The sequence below is a fragment of the Leptodactylus fuscus genome, chromosome 6, assembly GCF_031893055.1.
Source record: "Leptodactylus fuscus isolate aLepFus1 chromosome 6, aLepFus1.hap2, whole genome shotgun sequence".
In the NCBI taxonomy this organism is placed as follows: domain Eukaryota; kingdom Metazoa; phylum Chordata; class Amphibia; order Anura; family Leptodactylidae; genus Leptodactylus; species Leptodactylus fuscus.
The window spans coordinates 107,295,439-107,321,467 of NC_134270.1; the positions used below are offsets into that span (position 1 = coordinate 107,295,439).

The following is a 26,029-nucleotide window of genomic DNA, read 5'->3' on the forward strand; positions in this document are numbered from 1 at the left end:
TCTTGTTTAATCACAGTTTATAGGAATCTGTAAATTTATGATATTTCTTGATCTTCCTTGCTACAAAAGATATGATTCTTTCATCCCTGGCAACCAATAGGAAGGGTCCTTTCATCTGCCTGATGTACAACGCAGTCTCTGCTCATCAGCGGCAGCGTCTGTCGGACGAGTAACACACTTTGATGAGACATTGCTGAAAGTATTAAACTTCCCGTCAAAATGTAAAATAATCCATCTGTGATCTCCAGCTCCTCCGTTAAATCACAGAAATTGTTCATTTAATATTTATGGTGTGTGCTGTTTATCTTCTTGAGATGATGAGTCAAGAGTTAGCCAAAAACATGATGAGACTGTCAAGAGCTAATAAAGTTTTATTTTTATTTTTTTTTGGTAGACACCACCTTAAAAGAAATGTTCATCATTAATCATCCTGATTTATACTCCAGAGCTGTATTCTTAACTCTGCTGGTTATTGAGTTGACATCTCCAAACAGCCCCTACTGGCTAAGGGGGCGTTCACACTACCGTCAGTGTCCGACAGCTAGTGTCCGCTCCTAATGTCCGTGCCAGATTTTGAACGGACACTAGGAGCGGACACTACCTGTCGGACACAGACGGTAGTGTGAACGCTCCCTTAATGTAACCCTGATGAGAACAGTCACCCATATTTTCAAAAAATCTGATGGTATTATCCACCACTTTAGACTAAGGCCCCACTTTACAGAACGCATTTGAAAAATGCTGCGAAAAAAACATGCTGGAATTGCATCATGTTTTTTACTGCAGCATTTTTCATTGTGTTGGATTTTCTTATCACGCCCGCAAAATAATGCGGCGTTTACGATCCACGCTCCCATTGAAATCAATGGGAGCGTATACGGCCCGCAAAATCTCACACAGCGTATACGTGCCAGGTCATGCGGCACGTTACTCCGTGTGAATACACCCTTAAAGGTATTTGGATGCACTTATAACTCATTGATAGCACTAACAGACCGTTGTTTTTTTGTTTGTTTTTTGCCTGGAAAACCCCTATAAGGCTAAAGCCCCATGTACCAGGTCGCAGTAAGAAAGTGCCGCTGGAAAATCCAAAACGGCAACGCATCGCGGTTTTTCCCACATCACTTTTCACAGAAAGCTTTCTGCTTCTATTATACGTTTCCTTAGGCATAATTGACATTTAAGTGACAGGAAATAATGAGGTGTTTTAGCAATGTGGAGCTTTAGCTTTAAAAGGGTTCTCTAGGACATATCCATAGATGCTGTATTGCAGGGGTTGCAGTGCTTCAGCTTGAATGAGACTGAGCTGAAGTCCTGTGCAGAGCTACACTTGTACAATACACACTGGGTTATTCGGGAAATTAATGAAGTGGATTTTGTTCTTTTTTTGTGCTGATCATGGTTCCTGAAGCATAAACCTCCAAGTATAAGCCAACTAACAGTCTTGTGGGGGAGGTCACCAAGCTTTATCACATTGTATGACCATTAGACACTTTATACAAGGATTCATGGTCATGTTGCTGCCATCTATAATACTTAGGAAGCTCAGTAAGGAATATACTGCTAACTTTTTCTATATTAGTGAAGATAGAAGGAGATGTATCTGTAAGATAAGACTGAATAGATTATTTTTGTTCTAGCTACACCACATTAGCTTCCATCCACAAGGATTTCTTAGTTTTATCCGCTAATTCTCAGAAGGGCCATACAAAGTTTTAAGCGTTGCCCTCACTATTTACTCCCTCTCCTCCAGGCTCCTGGCAGACAGCATGTTGTAGCTGCCTGTCTGGAAAAAATCAGATTTGGCAGAAAAAAAAGGAGACTCGAGAGAAGCCCGCTGCTCTGACCTCGCTCCTTTATTTGGACAGGCAGCCAGACATCCACTGAGGACACTCTGAGCAGATCTTTGTTCCTTTGAGCTCTAGTACAACCTTCTTCCTCCCCTCTGATCCATCGGCTGCCAGGGCTGCTCTCTGCATGGATCTTTCCTTGCCTTTAACTTCTTGTCTTCTGGCAATTGTTTCTATTTTTCATATAAAATGTTTCAATAGAATGGTTCCTGAATGGGGACACGTTCCATTGAATTGTATTACTGAGATTATACTTAACTCGTTGCAGACATTTATTCCCTATTCAGTGTCTGGTTAGAAAGTGCAAAAGCATAACACATTAGAAAACCATAGGAAACCATAGGAACTATAGCAACATTTTAGCACAGGTATACTGCTGTGGGAAACTGCTCTAGTGTTATCATTTTGTGCATATGACTGCATGACCCTATAGGGCAGGATTGGCATGGTTTCCAGTAAGAAGCAGCCTTGTTTTTATAATCCTTTACAACTTTTGTCACTCCCCTCTGACCATTAGAAATTCAGGTAAAATCTGTGTATGCAAAGTCCACTTTAAAAATTGACAGCTATAACGTTGCATGACATCTTAACCTATATGGTAGCTGTGAACTTACCCGGCCGTAATATAAGCTTTTTTATTTTTAGATCAGTCTTCTATGTACATCCACTACAGTCCTTCCTTTACAATTCCTTTTACTCAAAAGAAAGTATCAGTCGAGTCTGGTAAAGTCTGAAGGAGATATCTGAGATTAGCAAAGCTTTTATCCAGAAACTGTGCCACTCTTGTCCTTAGGTTGTGTCTGGTATTGCAACGTCAGCACTGTGGAAATGAATGGGAATAAACATGCGATACCAGATACAAGATATCTATTTTTCTATTTTTCTGATCTAGGAAAACCCCTTTAAGGTCCAACTGGAGCACTGCAATTATGACAGAATGTTGCTGAATTAATTAGTAATTACATGCTGGAGATTTAATTACATGGGTAACGTCTACTTCCCAGCATGCACTTGGTGATCTAGAAACCACACACTGCCAACATTTGTAGCTTTCCAGCTATAGAATATAACATAATATTACTTTTAAATACCATGTTTAGCAGAATGAACTTAAAGGGCCATCAGTGCTATAAAAGTGGAATGTGAGCTGCAATACTAGTCACACTCACCACACTTACAGTCAATGACCATATTTTATTAATATGTTTTTTTATGTCCAACACTTTGTACTGATTCGTTTTTTAATACATCTTTACGTTGGTAGGAGCTCTAATGACATCCTCAGGCATCCAGAATATTTAGGGCTTTGTGATGGAAAAATAGTATCTGCATTGAATATTTTATTTATTTAGATTTTTTAAAAAATTGGATTTTTTGATAAAATAAAACTGTGAAAACTGAACGAATACTGCACTATGTGAACAAGCTAACAAGTGATGAGTTAGGGCCCGTGCACACGTAAACTCGTGTCAGAGTCAGCGCTTCAAAAGAGAATCCCATTGACTTCAAAGGGTTCCATCTTATGCGCGCTACACTTTGAAATCAATGGGAGGCTTTTTAACCCATTGATTTCAATGTGTTACGCGCATTAAACGGAACCCTTTGAAGGATTCTGTTTTGAAGCGCGGACTCTGACAAGAGTTTACGTGTCAGAATCAGCGCCGCATTACATCGTGTGCACGGGCCATTAGGTCTTATTCACATGAATGTGACAAATGGCTGTGTGATGGTTGTTTCTTCAATGCTCATCGTATTCAAAATCAATACAATCTTATGAACCTATTTTTAAAATGGACCATATGAATGGTTATTTTTGTCTGTTTTTCAAGGATCTTTTATAGATTCAAGTCTGTGAGGTTTCATGAAAAATGGAAGCCACAAGGATGCAAATTGGCAGTGAAAAATGGACATTTTTCTCAGGCTACATACATCACAGTTGTATAAATAAAGCGTTATTCACATGAATAAAACATATTGGGGCAGATTTATAATCCCTTGTTTACCAGATTTCTGATACAAAGTGCATAAAAATTAGCTACTGTATTTTTTTGCACAAGTCAGTCTTTTGTGCCAAAAAATTGCAACATTTTCTTAAAGGGGCATAACAAGGTCTGGTGTAAATGATGCTGGAAATCTATGGCAACTCATAGTCTGTGGAGGACGTGCCTAAGCTATGAGGAGGTGTGAGCCTCTTCATAGACACGGAATACCCTTGAGGTTATGAGGACATGGTGTTAATTACTTCAGAAGGGCTTCACATCCATTTTTTAATGGTTCATCTTAGGGCCCGTTCACACGGAGTAAATGCGTGTGTATTTTGGCAAAATACACATGTAAAAAATACACGTGTAAAAATAAGACTCCCATTGACTCCAATTACATTTTTTTACACGTGTAAAAAACCAAGTCAAAATACACGTGTAAAATGTCATTGAAGTCAATGGGAGTCTTATTTTTACACTTGTATTTTGCCAAAATACACGTGTAACATCTCTGCCTGTTCGGGTCACTGCACCACCTTCTGCTCGCATGCTGTGGCGCAGGAGGCGTGTGCAGTTTGAGAATCTGCTTAAAATTTTTAGTTGCACTGTGTGAACACGGCTCTAGTCCTTAATTGGATTTGCACCACACCCGTCTTCTGCCTAGGTTGCCTCTGTCCATTAAGTGGTTAATCTGGCCTTGCCCTGTGATTGACAGCTGCCTTTCTGTGAACTCCATGGGCGGGTTCTTCCTCCCTATTTAGCCTTGGTTCCCATTCACACCAGTGCTTGTTATTGCCGTGCGCATACCTGCTCTTACTGTCCCTGTTTGCTTATACTATTATACTTGACCTTTGGCTTTTCTCATTGACTATTCTCTTGACTCCGATTTGGCACTGCATCGCTCTCCTGTTACCGAACCCTGGCTAGCTGACCTCCCTTTGTTGTTGTTCGTCTTGTCTGCGTTTTGTGTTTCACGTATTCAGGGAGGGATTGTCCTCGTGGTTGTCGCCTATTACCTAGGATAGGGCCTGGCAATAGGAAGGGAAAGCGGGGGGCTTCAGCTTAGGGCTCACTGTCTCTTGTGCCCCTCCCAGGGTTTAACAGTTCTGGGAATTGCTGTCTTAGCAATTCCCTTACAACACGCGCGTTTAGTCCGTGTGATCAGGCCCTAACACACTGTGTTAGCCCAATGCAAGTCAATAGGTCCAATGAAATTTATCTTTTTTTTACTAGTCTGTTAAAGGGTAAGTTCACACAGGGTTTTTTGGTCAGGATTTTGAGGCAGTATCCGCCTCAAAATCCTGACCAAAAAGACGGCTCCCATTGAAATCATTGGGAACCAATCAGTCCTTTTTTCCGGGATCCGTTTCTCCGGCTCCTGGAAAAAGAAGCAAGATGCTCATTCTTTCAGGCAGATTCGCCTCGTGACATCCGCCTCAAGACACTCCCTCTCGACTAGGCCCATTCATTTGGGCCTAATCCGGAGCGGAGTGCACGACTGGATGCACTGCAATGGCATCTAGTCGCAGCTACCTGTATGTTGGTCCGGATCAAAAAACCCTGTGTGAGCTTACCCAAAAATGGATAACAGCGGACTTTATAACAGGTCAGTAAAATGCATGAAAAGTGGCCATAAAAGACTGTTTCATCTGTTCTTCACTGCTGTTTTTGACCATAGTCATGTAAATATAGCTGGGTTCACTTGTACGGATAGAAGAACTCATAGGAAATAGAATTCAATTCTGTTCAAGTATAGAAGAAGAAAACAGACTGATATCTTTGTACAGAAGTGTTTGTCTAATATGTGTTGGTCTAATCCAATCTGAATACCTTAGCCGAGGCGACAAGCCTTGATACCCCTAACCCCTCTTTCCTCAGCTATATAGTACCAGTTGCTAGCCTGGGATTGTTGAATGCAGCGGAGCTGACTATATTCACAAGGGCAAACAGCAAAAGGCAATATCAGTTCTGCTACTTCCGTAGTTTATTAACAAACTCAACAAAGCCGACCCAAGGCTCCATATAAATTGTTACATAATGTCGCTGGATACCCTGTACATTATGGTATGAGGCGTCTAATAGCCTGTACAGCAGATAATGATGAGGTGAAGGGATCTATTTATTATATGATGAGATAAAACCGCCAACTTATCCACTGGCGCAGCGTGAAAGATTCGTAAATCCTGCTTGACCTATTAAATCAATAAAGCTGCAGAGAATTTCCCAGTGCTGCTTCCTAAGAAGCATTCAGTCCTAAGTAAATCTGAAGAAATGAGAAGGGCACTCGCTGCCGGGGGTGAGGGCGCCGTCTCTATTGTAAGGAGAATAGAGGAGTTTGCAGATTCTCTTTACCCCTGAATTCTCTCCTACATGCAGCTAAGTGGCTTGTCTTAAGATGTAGGAAAGCCTGTCTCTGGAACCCTGGGATGAGATTAAAGAAAATTTTAGATAGAGAATAGAAAATGGAAGGTGACAAAACTTAATTACTGCAAAACGCTGTACCAGCTAGGAGGCATGTAATCCTAATGACCAGGGTGCTGGGTAGAGTGGCACTAAGCCCTGATCTAGACATCCAGGCTCGCTGTGATCCGTCGCACATCAGTAATACTTAACCATTTCACCACCAAAATGTTGTAACAAAGTTCATCATTAGTCCTTATAGTACAGTGATGCCCTGGTGTCAGGTATTATGGAGAATTTGCCAAGAGATTGTAACCAGCTTTCTACAGACCCTGAATGGCAAATACACTGATCAACCGATCAGCCACAAAATTAAAAGCACTGAAAAGTGACAAAAAAAAAATCCTTTAATTAATGTGAGAATGAACAGTCAGCTGTAGATATGTTTGAGGCAGGAAAAATGGGCAAGTGCATTGACCTGAGAGACGAACATGAAATTGTGATGACTTGAAGACTGGACTAGAGCATCTCTAATGTCTTGTCAGGTGTTCTTGGTATACAGTCGTTACTCTCTACCAAAAGTGTCCTAAGGAATGACAACTGATGAACTGGCAACATGGTAGAATATGCTCAAGGATCATAGATGCTAGCCCCTCTGTCGACACCACAGCTAAAAACACCTGCAATAGGCACGTTAACATCAGAATTGGACCATGGGGCAATGGAAGAAAGTGGCCATGTTTGATGACTCATGGACGGTTGGGTGTTGTTTTTCTGAGGAACATATGGCTCAAGATGCCTTATGGGAAGAAAGTAAACCAAAAGAGACAGTGTGATGGTCTAAGCATGGTTCTGTTGGGTAACCTTTTATCCTGGCATTCATAGAGATGTTACTTTCATACATAAAAACCGCCTAAATATTATTGATCAGCAAGGAGGCAAAGCTCTAAAAGATGTGAGTTATTTGAGTGTGGGGTCTCACCTAAAAAATGGGTCCAAACAGTTTGATCAAAAAGTTAACAATATCTATATCTTCATGTATTTTTCTATACTGTAATTAGTAATTATTAGAATTAGCAGTAATGCTCTTGGTGCTAGCAGAGTACTCTTGTAACTCTTTTTTTTTGTAATCCCAAAAAAGGACATGGTTTCACCCTTATAATTTATCTCCAAGACCAATGCTACCAAATGTTGTCAGTCTTGGTGTGTGCAAAAGTGCTTAAAGTCTTGTTCTAATAAGTCATAGAAGGTCTTCCCCCACCCTCATTCCTAGTGCCCCCTTATCAATAATAATGTAATGGTACTGAATGTATGTGTTCTTGAGCCAAGTATCAACTATTCCCCTCCCCCTTCCCCTGGTTGTCTCATTTACTCTGGAGCCTGACACTGCCCTTCTGTCATCACCCTTCTGACATTAAAGAGCTTAAATGGCATATTAGGCACCAAAACTAACTGTGCTCATTGCTCAGGAGTGGTGGGATTAGAGAAAAATTCCAAATCCACTAAAATGAGTGGAATTATGCCTTTTAAGAGATGCTAAGAACTTTAATTGGTGGAGGTGGTGAAAGGTCCTCTTTTGCTAAGGCCCCACGGGCCGTAATCGGAGCACTAAAGCACTGCGGAAAGAACCGCTGCATGATCCCATTGCGGTTCTTTCCGCAGCACTTTTAAGAGAAAGTTCAGAGTTTTCCTCCGCGGACTTTCTCTTAACATTACATCTACGGGAAAGCCGTCGGCATTTCCGTAGATATAATTGACATGCTGCAATTTGCAAAGCCGCAACGGCTTTGCAAATTGCAGCGTGTCCGAGCTGCGATTTCTTCCACAAAGTGGGGATGGGATTTGCATAAATCTCATCCACTTTGCCTGCACTGTACAATGTTGCGATTTTTCCCGCAGCATCTCTGCTGTGGGCAAATCGCAGCATTTACGTCGCGTGGGGTCCCGGACTTTAAGTAGTTTGGGGAGTGGTAAGAACTCTAAGACTTCTGCCAATGTCCCTGCATTGCACCCCACAGGCAGAATGGTACAGTAACTCTCTGCATCTCATGGCTGCTGATGAATTGCAGCATTGATTTCTTTTATGGCTGCATAGATTACTAGACTGAGATTTCAATGACCTCATGTTATTTGTTATGGTAATTTCCAGTCTTCTATCCTAAGTGTTCTCTGGGGACTCATTTCTGCTTTATGTTCATCTGGAAATTTCTCTCACCTTTCATTAAATCTAACAGTAGAAAAAAAAATCGAATTTGTTTAAGCACCTTTACAGCTCTTGGATAACACATACAATAAAACTGATCTAAAGAGCTTATCATGCTTTGATATTGGGTGGGGACAGTATAGATAAGGGCAGTATAGGTTACCCTGTAAAGAGCACCTTTGCCTTGGAGGATCCAGCATATCCATGCATTACATAAATATCCCAATGATTTCAATGAAAACTGTTTAATAATGCTTTATTCCCTTCTGGGGGCGCTGCAAGGAAATTGAACGCTTGCTGCCAGGTTTCCCCTCAGATTCCAATTGATCAAGGAGAATCCCAGGAGGAAACAATATGAGAGACAGTTTCTACACTGGGAACCTAAAACGTCTAATACTAACAAGGAGTCTGTCCAGAGAAATCTAGGAAAGGTTGACCCCATTATGACACCTCTTCGCTGCAGCCACCTTGGAGAAAAGGATTCAGTCATAAGGATGTATTGTCCTGTATTCTAGAAATATATATGAAACCTACTTACAATAATCTCTGCAATGACAGGTGAGTAGATGGAGACATTGGTGGATTATTTTGACTGACAGCAGCAAAATATATTTTTGGTTAACAGTCCCTATAAACCTATGTAGTATGACCCTACATGCCATCCTGTAATAATATTTCAGCCCAGTTGTAAGAATGTTACCAGAAGAATAAAATAGAGTCTCAAAATTTACAGTTTTCTTTATGCGCAGTCCTTGAAGTCTTGCCCGAGGTGCCAAGGTGAAGTTTTTGCCAGAATCTCTCTGTTCTTTTTATGACTTGACTGCTAGCAATGTAGCCTACATGGTATGACTTTATAAGTGCCCACAAGAGGGATGATGAGAGAGGATGATTGATAGCCATATACTGGTTGACAGGAGATATGTCAGTTGTACAAGCTTTTGGAGTATCTGAAGAAGAGCTACTGATCAATTGTATTTTGGCAGGCTATAAAACAAAGTTTAAGAATTAAAATTCATGTCAGACAAGGGCAAGGCCCGATGCTCTCTGTGCCGCCCTTAAAGAGCAGCTAAGAGAGGAAAGCATTAATTTCCAGTAGACATCCATGGAGCTGGCTCTATCTTACTCTGTAATTGGAAATCAGAAAATTAGAAAATACCTTTCATTTATAGGACATTTCTTAGGAGTTTCATTACTGTCTACTGTTCACTTCATATGTTAACAACTACAGTGCAGTAAAAGTTCTAAATGTTCTTGTCATTGTAAAAATGTCCTCATATGTACCAAAATGTAACTGCTATAATTCTGCCTGAATCTACAAGGATATAACTATTATAATACTGCCCCATGTACAAGAGTAAAATTATTATAATACTGCCCATGTACAAGAATATAATTACTATAATGTTCCTTGCCATCTACAATAATAACACTACTCTAATACTGCCCCTATGGACAAGAATATATATAAACTATGACTATATATACTCATTCAGTGGTCTCTATAAGTCTCAGTCGCAGTATCAGACACAGGTATAGGGCTTCCTTTTTTCCTCTAACTCCCTTTAAGGTGTGCCTAAACAGACCTGAATATGTCTTTAAATTGTAAGGTCTACATGTAAATAAATCATATTTATGAGGCTTTAAAAATACACTGCAAATGTTTCAGGAAATACTTTTGTGAAATGCAGCCAGTCTGTCATTTTCACAGTGCGAGCACAAACACTAAGGTATGTCTCCTACTGACAGTATAAAGGGATTTCTCTGCTGCTGTCAGCTAAAGTCAGATCAACAGAAGAAATGAACTACAAATAGGGAGTAATTCGGATATTTTCCCATCTTCCAGCATCCTCAGCATTAGCGTACTGAAATGCACACTACAGGGTATGTCGACATTTGCAACCAATGTTTTTATTCTTATAGTAATGAAAAAGAAATAGTTTTTATTTATAAGATTTTACTGTATTGTGTATACAGCTCCTATGCAAACCTATAGGTCTCCATGATTAGTCTACAAGTCAACCTTGAGTAGTCTGATCTATCAGTCGTTTGACTGCATTGGCTCTGCACCTTCTCCTACTGAAGAATATCAAAAGAAGGGCAGAAGTGACTGCAATATCAGACTATACAGGTTTTGCTTGCGGTCACTAACTTTGGATTGATCTAGGTCTGCATGTAAGCTGTATACAAGTGTACAGTACAGTGCAAAAGCTGTAGGCACCATCCTCTGGAGGGGAAGTCCAAGCGGAAATATGCCACTCAAAGAGCCCAGATCTCAATATTATCAAGTGTTTCTGGGATTACATAAAGAGACAGAAGGATTTGAGCCAGCCGAAATCCACAGAAGATCTGGGCTTAGTTCTCCAAGAGGTTTGGAACAACCTCCACCCATTCAAGTTCTTAGCATCTGTGAATAGGTAGGTTGGCAGAGGGGAAGTAATTCAGAGGTCCAATCTGAGACAGTCAGCATCAGAGCTCAGAATCACAGCCCTTGTCTGTTCCTGCCTGACACCGCCCTCTTGACAGTATAGAGTCTAAATAGCATAGCAGGCACCAAAATTAACAGCATTGATTGCTTGGGAAAGGTGGGAGCTAGAGAAAATATTCCAACTGCTCGAGAATCAGTGAAACAGAGCCTTTTTTTATTGATGTAAAGAGCTGGACTTGTGGTGAAAAGTCTTCTTTAAAGTATATCTGTCATTTTGCTCAAATATGAAAACATGTATGAACTTGATGCTTATATGCTTGTAATTGCATTCACAGTCATGTTTTTGCTTATTCCTCTTTCTTTCCCCCTTACAGAGCCCCCTTGCTGATTTCTTCTAGTTGTCAAGTCTATTCCTTAAAGGGGCTCTATCACTGGAAAAAGTCATTTTTAACTAATCACATCCTTGCTTTAGATAGTCTATTCCACACCTACCTTTAGTATGTAGATTGCCTCAGTGGTTTCTGAATAAGTCCGTTTTTATTGATATGCTAATCAGCTTCCAGCCAGCACAGGAAGTTCCCAGCAGCACTCGTCCCTGCTATTATCTCCTATGTATGTGCAAACAGGAAGCTGAGTCATCATCATCATCATCATCAGCAGCCTGTGCTGTGTACACTCATCATGAAAACAGGCAGCAGATAGCAAGTTAAATGATAGGGAGACACCTTGTGGCAGACAACTTAAAGCACTATTTTCATTGCAAACACACCATTTAGATAACGAATATCATTAGCATTTTTGTTGGTGATCATATTGGGTATCATATTAGTACGCCCCCAGTTTGTGTACCTGCTCTGCGTAACAATATTTCATGGGCTTCTGCAGTAGCTTCCTGATTTTTAATGCAGTCATTTTACTGTCTAGTGGCATTTTTTATTTATGATCATGTTTACAATGTACAAATATATTGGAATATCATCAGCTAATGTCTGGACATAAATGTAGACTTTTTCTTCACTCCTGCAAGATGCCATCCGCACAATGGATGGTACACTGCGTCTTATGGCTCATATCCCAGAAACGTCATTTAAAACCTTTAGAGATGGCCGCTCAACTGTTCTATAAACAGTTAGCTTATGATCCACCACTGTTTACAGAATCCATGAACCTTATTCCTCTGTCTGTCTCCTGTTTAATTTATATCAAATGCCAAGAATAGATGAAAGAAAACACCAGTGGCTTATAGAGCACAAACACACGGAGCAGCCATTATAATAAAAGCTGCACAGACTGCGACATTTACACAGCACAAAGACTCAAACAAATGACATCACTTATCAGATGTAACAGTATTCAAAGCAGCCAAGCTCTCAGTGCTGAGTCATGACCCATAATACCATTCCAATCTAGTCCTGCAATTCCAGCTACTCAAATAAAACAAAACCTGTTCGTAGGGGACTGGATTATAGTAGTTATGCAGCGGTCCTGGGAGCTACATTGGCTTCTTGATACAATGCTTTCAGTCTATTCAGGATCATTGTAACTTGAAAACAGACTCAGCATACAATGCTTGGCTGTAACAAATTAGTATGGTCATTTCACAGGTAAAACCCCTGTTTTGGAGAAGTACATGTACTGATTGTGTGCCTAGTAGTGCCGCTATACACTATAGTGCAGTCAGCGCCGCACCTCCCATGAGGCGACCTGAAGCGGGGGAGGGCGGCATTTTTGCTGACGTAAGCCAGTCCAGGACAAGTCCAGTCCACTGTGGTGGACTGGGGCAGCCCTGTGGATGCAGCGCTGCTCCAGCGGCCTCCTCTCACGCTCAGGCAGACAGCAGGTCCTCTCCCTGCCTGCCTGCTATTGCGTCTCACTCCACTCGGCTCCGCCCCGCCCCCTCCGCCCCGCCCCCTTCCTCCGGGGGGGGGGGGGGCTTTCTGATGTCCGCCTCTGGTGGCAGGAACCCTAGGTTCACCCCTGAGTGCAGTGCTACATGTTCTGTACTTCACTTTAGCTGTGTTAGGATGATCTGCTCCTTTACACACCAGGTGAGAGAATCTCAATGTTATTTTTGGTGTGTGCTATATATACAATATACTATATACTACTGGGATCTTTGTAATCAATTACTAGTTTTCCATAGAGTTATGGTCTCAGGTTACATTAGTTTCAATTTACAATAGTTGTCGTGGATCCAAATAAATACGGAAATTGAGGAATCACTATGTTGTTGGACAACGGAGGAGCAGAAGAAAGGTGGCGCTGCGCTCATAGCACATAGGGTATGCTCTCAGGCTTAGAAAGTACAGGGGGCATGAGCGCAGCATTCCAGCGCAGCCTTTCTTCTGCTCTGTTCGGCATTCTCCTCCTCTTTACTTCTCTTCTTACAGGAGACTACTACAAAATGGCCGATGAAACAGCCGACCGCGCATGTCCATCAGCCATTTTGTTTGTCTCTTACATGAGGTGTGGTAAGGTGGGGGGGCATTCCTCACAGCCCAACAGTGACACTAAGCTCTAAAGCTGGTCCTTCTGACAATGCCATTATTTTTGGCACCAATATTTTTGGCACCAGGGTGCCTGCCGGGAAAGCTGACAATAAATTTAGAGCAATAAGCTTTCTAGTGTATATAATACCGCCAATGTCAGAGGACATGAAAGGTCCTCTTTAAGGTAAGTATATTGTGTGTTTACTTCATGTTGTGCATTGTTTCCCTTTAACCCTGTGAGAGTCTCTCCTCTGCATTTCTCAAATTTAATGTTAATAAATCATTCAGTAATTCTGTGAAATGTATAAAATATTTATTTCAATCGTCTTCCATCATGCTGCTCTGTAGCTACTGCTGTTTCGGCTCTTATAGAAGGCAGGCTCTAGTTCTGGGATATCAAAGCTGAAATCACAGTCATTGGATATTAAACATTTCAGGCTTCACTATAATATATTAACCACTGTCGTCACACTGTATTACTGTTACGTGTACTTATGTCCTTCACTGAAGGGCAGCAAAACTCCCTGTACATCACAAACTGCATGTCATAGAAGCCACAAGAAGCCAAATATACCTAAAAGCAGTTTCATTTAAATGAACACAACGCTCTGGCTACCAGAAAACACATTGACCCCTAGGAGATTTCCTCCCATTCTACAAAAAGACATACTGACAGGGAAAAAATGTACATTGTGATCCCTATATGGGGCTCACAATCTATGTTTAAAAAAATAAAAAATAACAAATAACATTGACCCCTAGGAGAACCGCACAATACTTAGAGAAAAAACAGCACAATGAGACCTGGGTTACAAAACAATGAAACTTTAATTCTTGCTGGACAGGACAAAGACACGTGACATTTTGGATACAGGACAATGGCAGTGACATTTGGGAGATAGGACATCGATAAACTTAAACTTGGGGACAGGATAACAAAATCCTCAAAAAATGAGGTGACAGGATAATGACTCTAAGGAGGAAAGACACACTGATGCTAGGTTCATACTATTATTTGGGGACTCTGCCCCCCATTCTGTTTAAAACAGGTGGTGAGAAAAATCCTGCATTATAGTCTATGGGGCACGGGGGTTTCCTTGGGTAACCACTTTTTAAGCGGATAGGCTCACCATTTTCCTGGTCCCCAAGTGGATGCGAAGAACGAAAACTCTGACCTGGCGTCAGACCTAACATACTAACAACAACACATTAAAACTTGGAATAACAATGACACACTTGGGGCATTAGAAAATAATTACACACTAAGACTTGGGATTGTACAAGACAGTTACACACTATTAGATACGTACAAAGCAATTCATTCTGAGATGGGTTCAACCTGGACATTCCTAATTGTTCAGTTTTTAACAAAAACAAATAAATAGTGGTTCCTCTCGGATGAAGTAAGATGGCTGCCAGGACATGCATTGAGTAGTAAAAATACAGAAGATACAAGCGTCTGTGAGTCACTGTGTCATTGTGGCATCATCTGCCATCACATGTCAGCCTCTCAGCCAATATCAGTTAGATATTAGATGCCGTGGGCAGGAATGCAAGACATTTCAGTGATGGTGGAAGTAGGAGATGGATGTATTATTCATCACTGAATGATCAAAAGCAATTACTCTATTTTCTTCAAAAAAAAAACATAGGAATGAGTGCAACACATTTTGCTATGGAGCTAGAGAATATTAAAGGAGCTCTATCATTGGGAAAAGTCATTTTTAACTAATCATATCCTTGCATAGGCTTTAGAAAGGCTATTCCACACCTACCGTTTGTATGTAAATTGCCTCAGTAGTTTTTTAATAAGTCAGTTTTTATTCATATGCCTTCTCTGCGTCTGTGATCACAGTCTGCTATTCTCTATGTGTATGAGAGCAGAGAGATGAGTCAGCACAGCAGCCTCTGCTGTACATACACATAGAGAATAGCAGAGAGGGCACACGATGAGACTTCTGAGTGCATGGAGAAGGCCAATTAGCATATGAATAAAAACGGACTTATTCGAAAACTACTGAGGCAATTTACATACAAAAGGTAGGTGTGGAATAACCTTTCTAAAGGCTATGCAAGTATTTGCTCAGCTAAAAATGACTTTTCCCAATGATAGAGACCCTTTAAGAGTAGATGAAATAGAGCAAAGTTTAGTAAGATTTAATCAATTACAGGCAAATAGTAGTAGAAATCATAGATAAGAGTGAGAAAGAATATCTGTACTGTGTGATCCAGACAGCTGCAGTAATACTGTTAGGGAAATGCCAGAAAGCAGTTCCCCAGTGCTTTAGATGAACCCTTGGAGGAAGGGGCACAAGAGACAGTGAGCCCTGGTCTGAAACCCCCCACTGTCCCTTCCTGTTTGCCGGTCCTATCCTAGGTAATAGGCAACAACTGGACGACAAAAGCCTTCCTAAATACGTGACACACAAAATGCAGACAATACAAACAACAACAACAAGGGAAGTCAGCTAGCCAGGGGTCAGTAACAGTCGAGCAATGCAGTGTCAAAATCGATACCCAAAAGAGTAGTCTATAGGGAAAGCTAGAGGTCAAGAATCATAACACAAGTATAACATCGAGAGAAAAGCCAGCACGCTCAAGGTAATAGCAAGCACCAATGTGAATGTGAGCCTAGAATAAATAGGGAGGAAGAACCCGCCCTGGAGTTAATAGGTGGACAGGCTGTCAATCACACGGCAAGACCAGAATTAACCACTTCATGAACAGAGGCAAACAAGGGCAGAAGACAGGTGTGGTGGAAATACAATCACAGAACTAGAGCCGTGTTCACATAATGCAACCAAAAACTTTAAGCAAAGAACCAAACTGCGCACGCCTCCTGCTCTGCCGCATGCGAGCAGAGGGTGGTGCAGCAACCCGAACAGGCAGAGACATTACAAATACAGACAAAGAACGGTTAACCCTTTCATTGCTAATCTATTTTTTTTCTAAATTAGTTTTTCAATAGCAGTTTAATCTGTGACTGTCCACAGAGCACTTTACATTGTTTTACTGACAAAGTCAATCCTGTTAGTGTCAAAATATTTTCCTTTTTTTAAACAATTTAAATTTTTTTTCATTAGATACACACAAACAGCTGTTTTAGCAGCAAAACACTGATTCCACCACTGCTAATCTGAAAAACTGGATTGCTCCTCACCAACTCCAGCTGGACAGCATTGCCATTGGCAATAGCACCAATATCGTTGTTGTTCTGCAGTTGGGTCTAATAATACATTGTCCTTGTCTAGCGCATGTGCTGAATCTATTGTTGTGTTGCTTTATTAACATGTATAGTGGTGTAATAGAGGTGTTCCTCATGGGCAGAATAGTCTCTGTACATTTCAGTCATTCTTATGTCACAAAAAACACCCTGCTCAATTTGCAGCCACAAGGCAGTTAGATATGTGACATTCCAACTCAGTGGAACTCCACCTTTAATATGCGGGAGTATCTGTGTGAGCAGCAGAAGACAAATGATCACTGCATGCAGCAGACCACATGAGGTTCCGCTGTCTCTACACGCTAAGACTATGTTCACAACAGTGTAATAATTTGGAACCTCCAGCATAGACTCTGGCAGAAACCTCAGATGAAAACCTCCTGCAAGCCAAGTTTTTTCTCTGGGGATGTGGGTAAAAATATAACAGACCCCAATATAGTCAATATGGACCAGAAGAATGGACAAACTGACGCATATGAATGTAACATTGTTCTTAAGAAAGCAGAGCAGGAACACGCTGACACTTAGCGAGATATAGGACGACGACACCCTGATGTTTGGGTGGTACAGGACAATGACTGACACTTGGGATTCCTCAACAGCTTCTTTGATAGTTGGATATCCACCTCAGTGACAAGTAGATTGTAAGGGTTTGTTGTGATAACCACTTATGAAGTAAGTTATGAAGTGAAAGCCAAGCAACTTTATTTCACCCATGGCATAGAAATGGCATCAAAACATCATATTGGCACTCTCCTTTTCACCAGGGCACATGCCTTGCCACCCCCTGTCCTCAGCTATGCTCTTGGAGATCATATGTTACAGCTCATCTCCTCTTGCGTTAACAATGACATCAATCTCTTCTCATTATCTATACTGGTCCGTATCCCTCTCATCACATCCCACCAACAACTTATGACTTATATAGAGCTTGCTGGCAGCCTCAAAGGCTCATGGGAAACATTACTACATTATCTGATATTCTCTACTGTGACTGGAGCTGTTCAATAAATTGAGAAATAAATGATGATGTTTGTCTAAGAATGGAAACAATTTGTTACATTTGCTGACAGGTTCCACTCCGTCAGTAATCTGCTCTGTTGGAGCAGACTTGTGTGGAACCAGTTAAAGTGACGGCATTTGTAGTCATTGAAGAGAACAAAGCTATGAGGCGCAATGCAGAATTAATGAGCAGCGGGCCTGGGATTCTGGCTTGCGGATGACAAATGTCTTTGTATTCTGTTTGTTTATAGAAATTTCTTCCAGTTTAGATAAAGAATTATTTTGCTCCATTGTTTCTCTGCAGATAATTCTGCAGACTGTGGGTGTTTATCTTTCTCTATATTTTCAAAAGGAGAAAAAACTATTCGGTTTATTTATTTTACCCTTGAGATCTCGACGCGTCTGTAAAATACAATTATCTTATAAATGAGAATTTTTCATTATTGGTTTCTATATCATCTGGGATAGAGCTAGATGACAATTTCTGTTGTGTCAACACACCAATGAGTTCAAATCCAAGGAAAGACTGTATATTCTGATATACTACTATACTACAATACTGTACTATTTTCTACTACAACTTTAAATATCACTTCTTCAGATTCCTTTTCTTGGTATACTATGTTGTGTCTTATAGCATTCCACTAATTGGGGTGAAATTCAAAAGGCCATTTTTGCACATTGCATTGTCCATGATTGTGCGCACCCCTAACTCTCATAGACTTCATTGCAGAGATCAGTGTGTATGCTCTGCCACCACTCCATTAAATTCAATAGAAAGTGGCTGCTGAATTGGCAAACGGGGTCAAGTGTCCGTGGGATACTTGGTTACTTGGATACTTGGTCACGAGTATTTAAAAGGGGCTGTCCATTTCATTTTTAATGAATTAATACTGCTGCTAGTGTGGCCATCAACATAATAAACCAATATTCAACTCTCCCTTGGCCTCTGTTTCCAGTGCTGGAAACTCATGTTCCTTTGTATTGGGGTTCCCTTGTTGACATTACCCACCTACTTGTCAAAGGGAACTGTTGTAGCCAATCACAGGTCTCAGTGTTGACTTCTTCACAAAACAGCTATTTGTTGACCAGTATATGTGTAGAAATTTCCTGTGATTCTGTTTTTTACTTCAGTTTAATTTTTAATAAATTTTAATAAAGCTACAGTTTTTTGAAAAACAGAGTCATGAGATTCGTTCTCCCAATAAGGTCTCTCACATATCAGATATATCCTATGGAATACTCCTTTAAGAGGCTAAAAACCAGTCCTGCCTTCATGCTCTAATACAGTACAATGAGTTGTGTTAGCAGGGCATATCCTCATAAGTGCATATGCACTGACAGCTAGCATAGATTGAGTAAATTATGAATATTTCTTACATACAGAGGATATAAACATTAAGCATTTGGGGTGAATGAATGTAAAGTACATACGTAGGACTCGGACGCCATGGTTTAGGGACTGGATGCGGCTGGGTTCCATGGACATGCTGAGGACAGTCTGCTGACCACCGATGGTACACACTTGGTTCTCCTGGTGTGCCTGCTTTACCATAATAATCAGCTGGTTAGCTATAATGGTGTTCAGGACCGAAATAACAACCATCGGAAATATGAAGGAGAGGAAGGCGTTAACCTAGAAGAAACCACAACAGAACTTGTTAGACTGAAAAAAAATGGTAGACAATATCACACTGGTAACACTTGCTTGGTTGATACATAAATCATCTTCAATAAATTTTAAGAACAGATGTTTTGAAGAGACTTGGCATAACTTGTCAATCAAATGTTTTTTTGTAGGTCCTGTCCATTAATGCGAAGACACTGCCCAACCTATGGCATCTGAATCCCAAATAGTACATATCTTGTCCTCACTACAGGCAATAATAAATACCCATCAGACAACCTAGAAAGTTATGGACCCCCAAAATTTGTTTGCAACTTCCGTTCCTACTGAAGTAGGTATCACAAAAGGCCTGGCACCTAAGGATTGTGGCCACCATAAGTCTTGGGTTAAGGCCCTGTATAGTGGGCCACAGTGGAAAAGTGCTGTGGGAAAAACTGCGGCAGAAACGCATCACGTTTTTTTACAAAAAGTCCACTGAGTTTTCCTCTGCGTATTTTCTACTTTAATTATACCTACAGGAAAACCACCGGTGTTTCCATAGGTATAATTGACCTGCTGCGATTCCCTAAAACACAACGGTTTTTATTCTGCAGTGTGTGGAATCTAGAATCCCATCCACTCTGTAGGGACTGTAAAAGCTGCGGCTTTTATGTTATGTGGGACCCCTGCCTTAATATTGTAAAGCACCATTTTAGATTAATTTATGTATAAAGCTTTTATTTGGCCACAATATGGCAGTATTATTTGATTATTGTATGGCAGTGTTAGGCACTGTTTGGCACCTACTACTTAGACACTATATCACTATACAATATACATTTTGCGCAGTAAATAATAGTGCTGACGCTATGTAAACACCATGTAGGGTACTTATAATAAGACACTGCTTAGTATGGTCATTTGTACAGTGTTAGATAGTATGGCATAAGGGGGAACACAGCACAGAGCATCATATATTATGAAGCAGGTCCTATTCACACATTTTCTTCTTTTACATAAGAGGTGACAGACATGTGACATAGGAAGAAACTGTATCTTTCAAAGTGCTACTTAATGGTAAATGACCCCTCCGTCATAATAAGGTGTTAGATTAAAATAAGTAACAAATCACATTCATTATAATAGCCCACACTGACATTATTATGAACTAGGTTTATTAATCCAGCAGCCGGACAGGGTAATAATATGAAATTAATATCACAAGTAAATGGAGATGAATGGTCGATATTCCTGAAAAATCTGGTTAATTAAATGAAAAAATTGTGAATAATCCATCATAGGATTCAGGTTTCTATTTCTCAGGTCATTAGCAGGCCAGACATGTGCACTGCTACTCCAAGAGAGACTCCACTTCACTGGTAATTGCTGCCGGGTTAATTGGTTTATATAAATGTTAATTAAATATGATGGAGATTTGGCTTGTGCTTGTCCTTGAAGACAATATAAAGAAATCCCTCAGTGTGGGAAGGGGGGACAGAGGGACAGTCATTGCAATTACACTCAACACTAAATAGGTGACACCAGAGGCATGGCTGGAAAAGAGAAAAATAAGTAGGAAGAGATGAAGCTTTCTCTAGCTCCAGACTGATTATTGCCTCACGTTACCTCAAGCCATCATGTGCCATTGTTGTCCTCTTCAGGGGCAAGCTCCGTATCCCATATAGCTACTGAATTAGCCAACAGCACAGGGCAAACCAAAGTAGATCACAGGGTCCTCTGTACTTAGGGCGATATAGATAAACACATGCTTGTTGTGGCAAGGGTGGGCTCCACGGGGGTCCAATTCTTACTCTATCACCCAAGGGCCAACTTAACTAGGCTACTGGTTTGTAATATTAATTCAGAAATGTAATTTTAATTTCTGTTGTAAAGGCTATTTTTTCTTGTACAATTACAATGATCATGGGTATGTAGAATTTTTCAAGTATTGCTTTTGTTCTAATACATCTAAAGTAAAATTTATAAAAATTAGGCAACTTTGTAAATAAGAAAAAGAAAAAACTGTGTACGGCTTAATCACGTAGCTCCACGTGGATCTGAAATATTGGTACAACCAATTGTATGTGAAGCAAACTTCTTGGTCAGAGATAAACAATGTAGCCACAAATTGAAATAAAGCAAGTCCAAAAATGATTGAATAAAACTTAATGCAGCCTAAATAAAATGTCCATCGGATTACAAAAAATAGCCATTTATAGTTATGACTAACCCCTTGTTCACATCTGTGTTTGGTAATCTGTTCAGGGAGTCTGCATGTGGACTCCCCAAACGGAATACCGAACGCATTGGCAAGCGGTGTGAAGTGAAAGCACACAGACCACATAGACTATAATGGGGTCTGTGTGCTCTCCACGTGGTGTCCACACAGAACATGCAGACAGAAAAGTACTTTGTGATCTACTTTCATTTCTGCATGATTAGTGTGGGTATGAAGTCTGTGAGTGCACACGGACCCTATTATAGTCTATAGGTTCCATGTGCTTTCACTGCACACACCGCTTGCCAATGCGTTTGGTCTTCTGTTTGGGGGGTCCCCATGTGGACTTCCCGAACAGATTACCAAACACAGATGTGAATGAGGGGTAAGGGATGAAGGTCCTGAAACATCTGTCTGCGTCCTGTGTTTGTTAGTTATCAAAAAGAGGAGGGAATGAAGTGACAATTGACTACAGGGTCTGACTCCACAAAGATTGTTTGCAGTATGTAACCGTGAAGATTGATCTGTATAGTATCTGTAGATACAAGTATACAAGGTATACTTGCAATTAAGTTGCAAGTATACAAAACATTTACTATATCAGGTATGTCTAAAGACAAGACTAGGGTACATTGTAGCACACTTAGCGCTTTACCACTTTACATTTTTTCCTGGATTGAATTGAATGTGTTAGTTAATAGAGATGAGCGAACAGTGAAATGTTCAAAGTTCGATTCGAGTAGCCGTTCAATACTCGACTGTTCGATCGAACCCCATTATAGTCTATGGGGAATAAATACTTGTTTAGGGGGAAACTAATATTCAACTCAGGAGGGTCACCAAGTCCACTATGACAACCCAGGAAATGATGCCAACATCCTGGAATGCAACTGGGACAGCAGGGGAAGCATGTCTGGGGGCATCTAACATGCCCAAGTCACTGTATTATGTCAGGATCCCTGTCAGCTTGCGATATGTGCGAGCTGACTTTTTCCCATAGGAATGCATTGACCAGCGTTGATTGGCCGAATCAAAGCTGGTTCTGCTGGAGGTTCATCTGTGAGGAGGCGGAGTCTAAGATCGGACCAGAATGGAGACTGCTGTGGACCGATCTTAGACTCCGCCTCCTCCGGCAGAACCAGCGTTGATTGGCCGAATGCTGTACTCTGTATGGCATTCGGCCAATCAACGCTGGTCAATGCATTCCTATGCCGATAGGAAGCAGTGCTGGCCATGCGCTCAGCTCGACTACTCCGGAGATGACCCGAGCTGAGCGCACGGCCAGCACTGCTACACCGGAGAACCGCTGCTATACCGGAAAACCGCTGAACCCAGCTACTCCGGAGATGAGCTGAGCGCATGGCCAGCACTGCTACACCGGAGATGTAGCAGTGCTGGCCGTCCAATGAGCTTGGCTACTTCGGAGATGAGCCGTTCTGAGCGCATGGCCAGCACTGCTACACCAGAGATGAAGCAATGCTGGCCGTGCGCTTAGCTTGGCTACTCCAGAGATGAGCCGAGCTGAGCGCATGGCCAGCACTACTACACCGGAGAACTGCTGCTATACCGGAGAACCACTGAATCAGAGATGCGCTGAACCCTGCTGCACACTCAGCTCTGCTGCACCAGAGATGCAGCAGAGCTGAGTGTGCAGCAGGGTTCAGCGGTTCTCCGGTGTAGCAGCAGTTCTCTGGTGTAGCAGTGCTGGCTGTGCGCTCAGCTTGGCTGCATCACCAGAGTAGCCAAGCTGAATGCACGGCCAACTCTGCTTCATCTCTAGTGTAGCAGCGCTGGCCGTGCACTCAGTTCGGCTGCATCTCTGGAGTAGTCGAGCTGAGCGCACGGCCAGCACTGCTACATCTCGGCATAGGAATGCATTGACCAGCATTGATTGGCGAATGCCATACAGAGTACAGCATTCGGCCAATCAACGCTGGTTCTGCCGGAGGAGGCGGAGTCTAAGATCGGTCCACAGCAGTCTCCATTCTGGTCCGATCTTAGACTCTGCCTCCTCACAGACTAGCCTCCGGCAGAACCAGCTTTGATTGACCAAATACTGTACTCTGTATGGCATTTGGCCAATCAACGCTGGTCAATGCATTCCTATGGGAAAAAGTCAGCTCGCACATATCGCAAGCTGACAGGGATCCCGACCAGATAGAGCCCCAAATTGCTGGGGGAGTAATATTCCCACCTAAATAAAGGTTATCCCTAGCTAACCCTGCCTGTACATCTGTCTCACAGTCTCATATGAACCGGATATTAAATCCACTATTCGTATAAATTGGAGGTCACCTGAATTAGCCAGCCAATTACTTTTTCGATTATTACGATTTTTTTTCATGCCTCCGTTATTGTAGTTCCTGTCCCACCTCCCCTGCACAGTTATTGGTGCAAAAAAAAAGTGCCAGGGAAGGTGGGAGGGGAATCAAATTTTTAGTGAGTTTGCCACCTGGTGTTCGACTCGAATCGAACATCTCGAACAGCCTGATATCCAATCGAACATGTACTCGATCGAACGCTGTTCGCTCATCTCTATTAGTTAACTGTTTGTGACCAGCACATAGACAAATTAAGAAACTGTATAAATAGCAGCACGCTAATATATTCTTAAAAGAATCACTTCTTAAAGAAAGGCTGTAATAGTAGGTTCACCGGGAAGTCACATTCCTACTGAAAATCCATTAATAGAATCTAGACTGCCATTCATAGTCTGTCTATGGAGCAACGTGTGCAGACTGCCATGAAACAACCTGTGTTTGATTCTGGAAATAGCAGTATACAGGGATTGCTGTGTATGTAATTATCTAACCTACAGGAACCTATACAGTACAAGTCCTTACTCCCTCCATACACTAATCACTAGGATCACTCATCTACCAGAACCATATAACACCCCATTCTGGGCTTCCTGTCAGATTTCATACAGTGCGAAATGTTTCAGTTTTATCTATCAATAATGAAATCTTGTTTTTCTCAAAATTTTTATTTATTTTCAGATCTTAAACAAACATCCAGACGCGCTCAGATCAATGATTTTGGTAGGAGGTGTGACTGTGAGCTTTCAGCGTGAACTGCGATAAAAAAGACATCTTCCCTACAGGATCCGCTCTCTGTACTGTGTCTGGGTTTTAATAACCTGTTTTGTTCTCGTAAAAGGGTCAGATGAAAGATTTCCAGCTGTTGATGTCTGAGAGTGATTCTATATCCATTGGGTAACACTGCTGTAGTTTAAGAAATGAAATCCAGATGCAATGGTGTGATAATGCATCAGCTTTGTCCATCTATGCTTAACCCTTTCCGAATATTTCATTTGTTACTTGACATAAACCTAAAGTCCTATGTAATGTCAAAGATTCCATGTTGCGATATTCTGCCAAATGAAAAACTCAGCTCTGCTACATCTGTATATGTTGTTTATGCTGTAATAAACTGACTCATCCATCAGTCACTCAGTGGCTGGTTGTTTATGTGCACTGGGTGATACTTTGCTATATTTTCTGCTTCGAGAATCTGATGCATGATGATATCTACAATGAATTCTGCATCCATACCTTTTTCCATCCACACCTGACTACTAATGTATCTCAAGTGCACAGGCAGCAATACCAAAGATGTAGCCCAGATGAATTAGCACTAAGTGCTTTGTTTGCTGCACAGAGATGAGAATTAAATAACTCTGTAGGTTTACCTGCAGTTCTATGGAAAACTTCATATAACACAATATGATTTTTAAATTAATCTGTACATGTGTTTGAAGACATGTTACAGGCTGAGTTTGACATTTAACCGTTTCAAGCTAACATGATATTACATTATATTACTCCTATCATACAGATATGGCGCTACCAGTTGATTTCCTGCATAGGTGTCTTACGTTTACAAGCCGAAGCCCTTGTCGTTCTGGCAAACTCCACTGTACTTGAGTCTTATTTTCATATTTCTAATTTTTGTTTTTTCAAATGCTGCAATTACACAGGCCTGTGATGAAAAAAATACAAGGGGATTGATAGCTGAACTGGACGTATTTTTTGGTGCTGATTTCAAGAACAATAATGAAAAATTTATATCACGTCACGTTTTCTTAAAAAATTCAATTTTACTTGGATTTTTCTGAACATTTACCATAAAAAATTGTTTTCGGCATTGAATTTCTTCCCTACTTACCTAACCATCATTCTACCATGGTGAAACCTACAGAATACCTCTCTGTGACAATACCCCTCTATCAATAGTCCCCTCCCTTCCTTTCTGTCTCTACCCCCTTCCCCCATAGATTGTAAGCCCTCGCGGGCAGGGCCCTCTACCCCACTGTGCCAGTCGGTCACAGTATTATCGGTTAGTATTATATCTACCTGTATATTCTGTGTATTGTATGTAACCCCCAAATGTAAAGCACCATGGGATTAATGATGCTATATAAATAAACAAAAATAATAAAAATAATAATCAATAGTCGTTCGCCAGGTGAATCCTTATCTCAGATCCTGTCGTGAAACACGGCTTTGAGTTCGAGACATTGTGACAATTTGCCAGATAACTTTTGTTACATATGCGGTGAATATAGTGTTATTAAAAATTGCTAAAGGCACATTACAGACTATGTAAGACAACTTTATATTCCGTATTTT

At 41.1% G+C, this 26,029-nt stretch overlaps 1 protein-coding gene across 1 annotated transcript in view; it reads right to left on the reverse strand.

The window, feature by feature from the left end:
- Positions 1–26,029, reverse strand: part of NTSR1 (neurotensin receptor 1) — a 128,936-nt gene that overhangs the window by 25,292 nt on the left and 77,615 nt on the right. Inside the window, exon 2 of the mRNA XM_075277039.1 lies at positions 19,009–19,210. Coding sequence (XP_075133140.1) covers positions 19,009–19,210 — 202 coding nt within the window. The remainder of the gene's footprint in view (positions 1–19,008; positions 19,211–26,029) is intronic.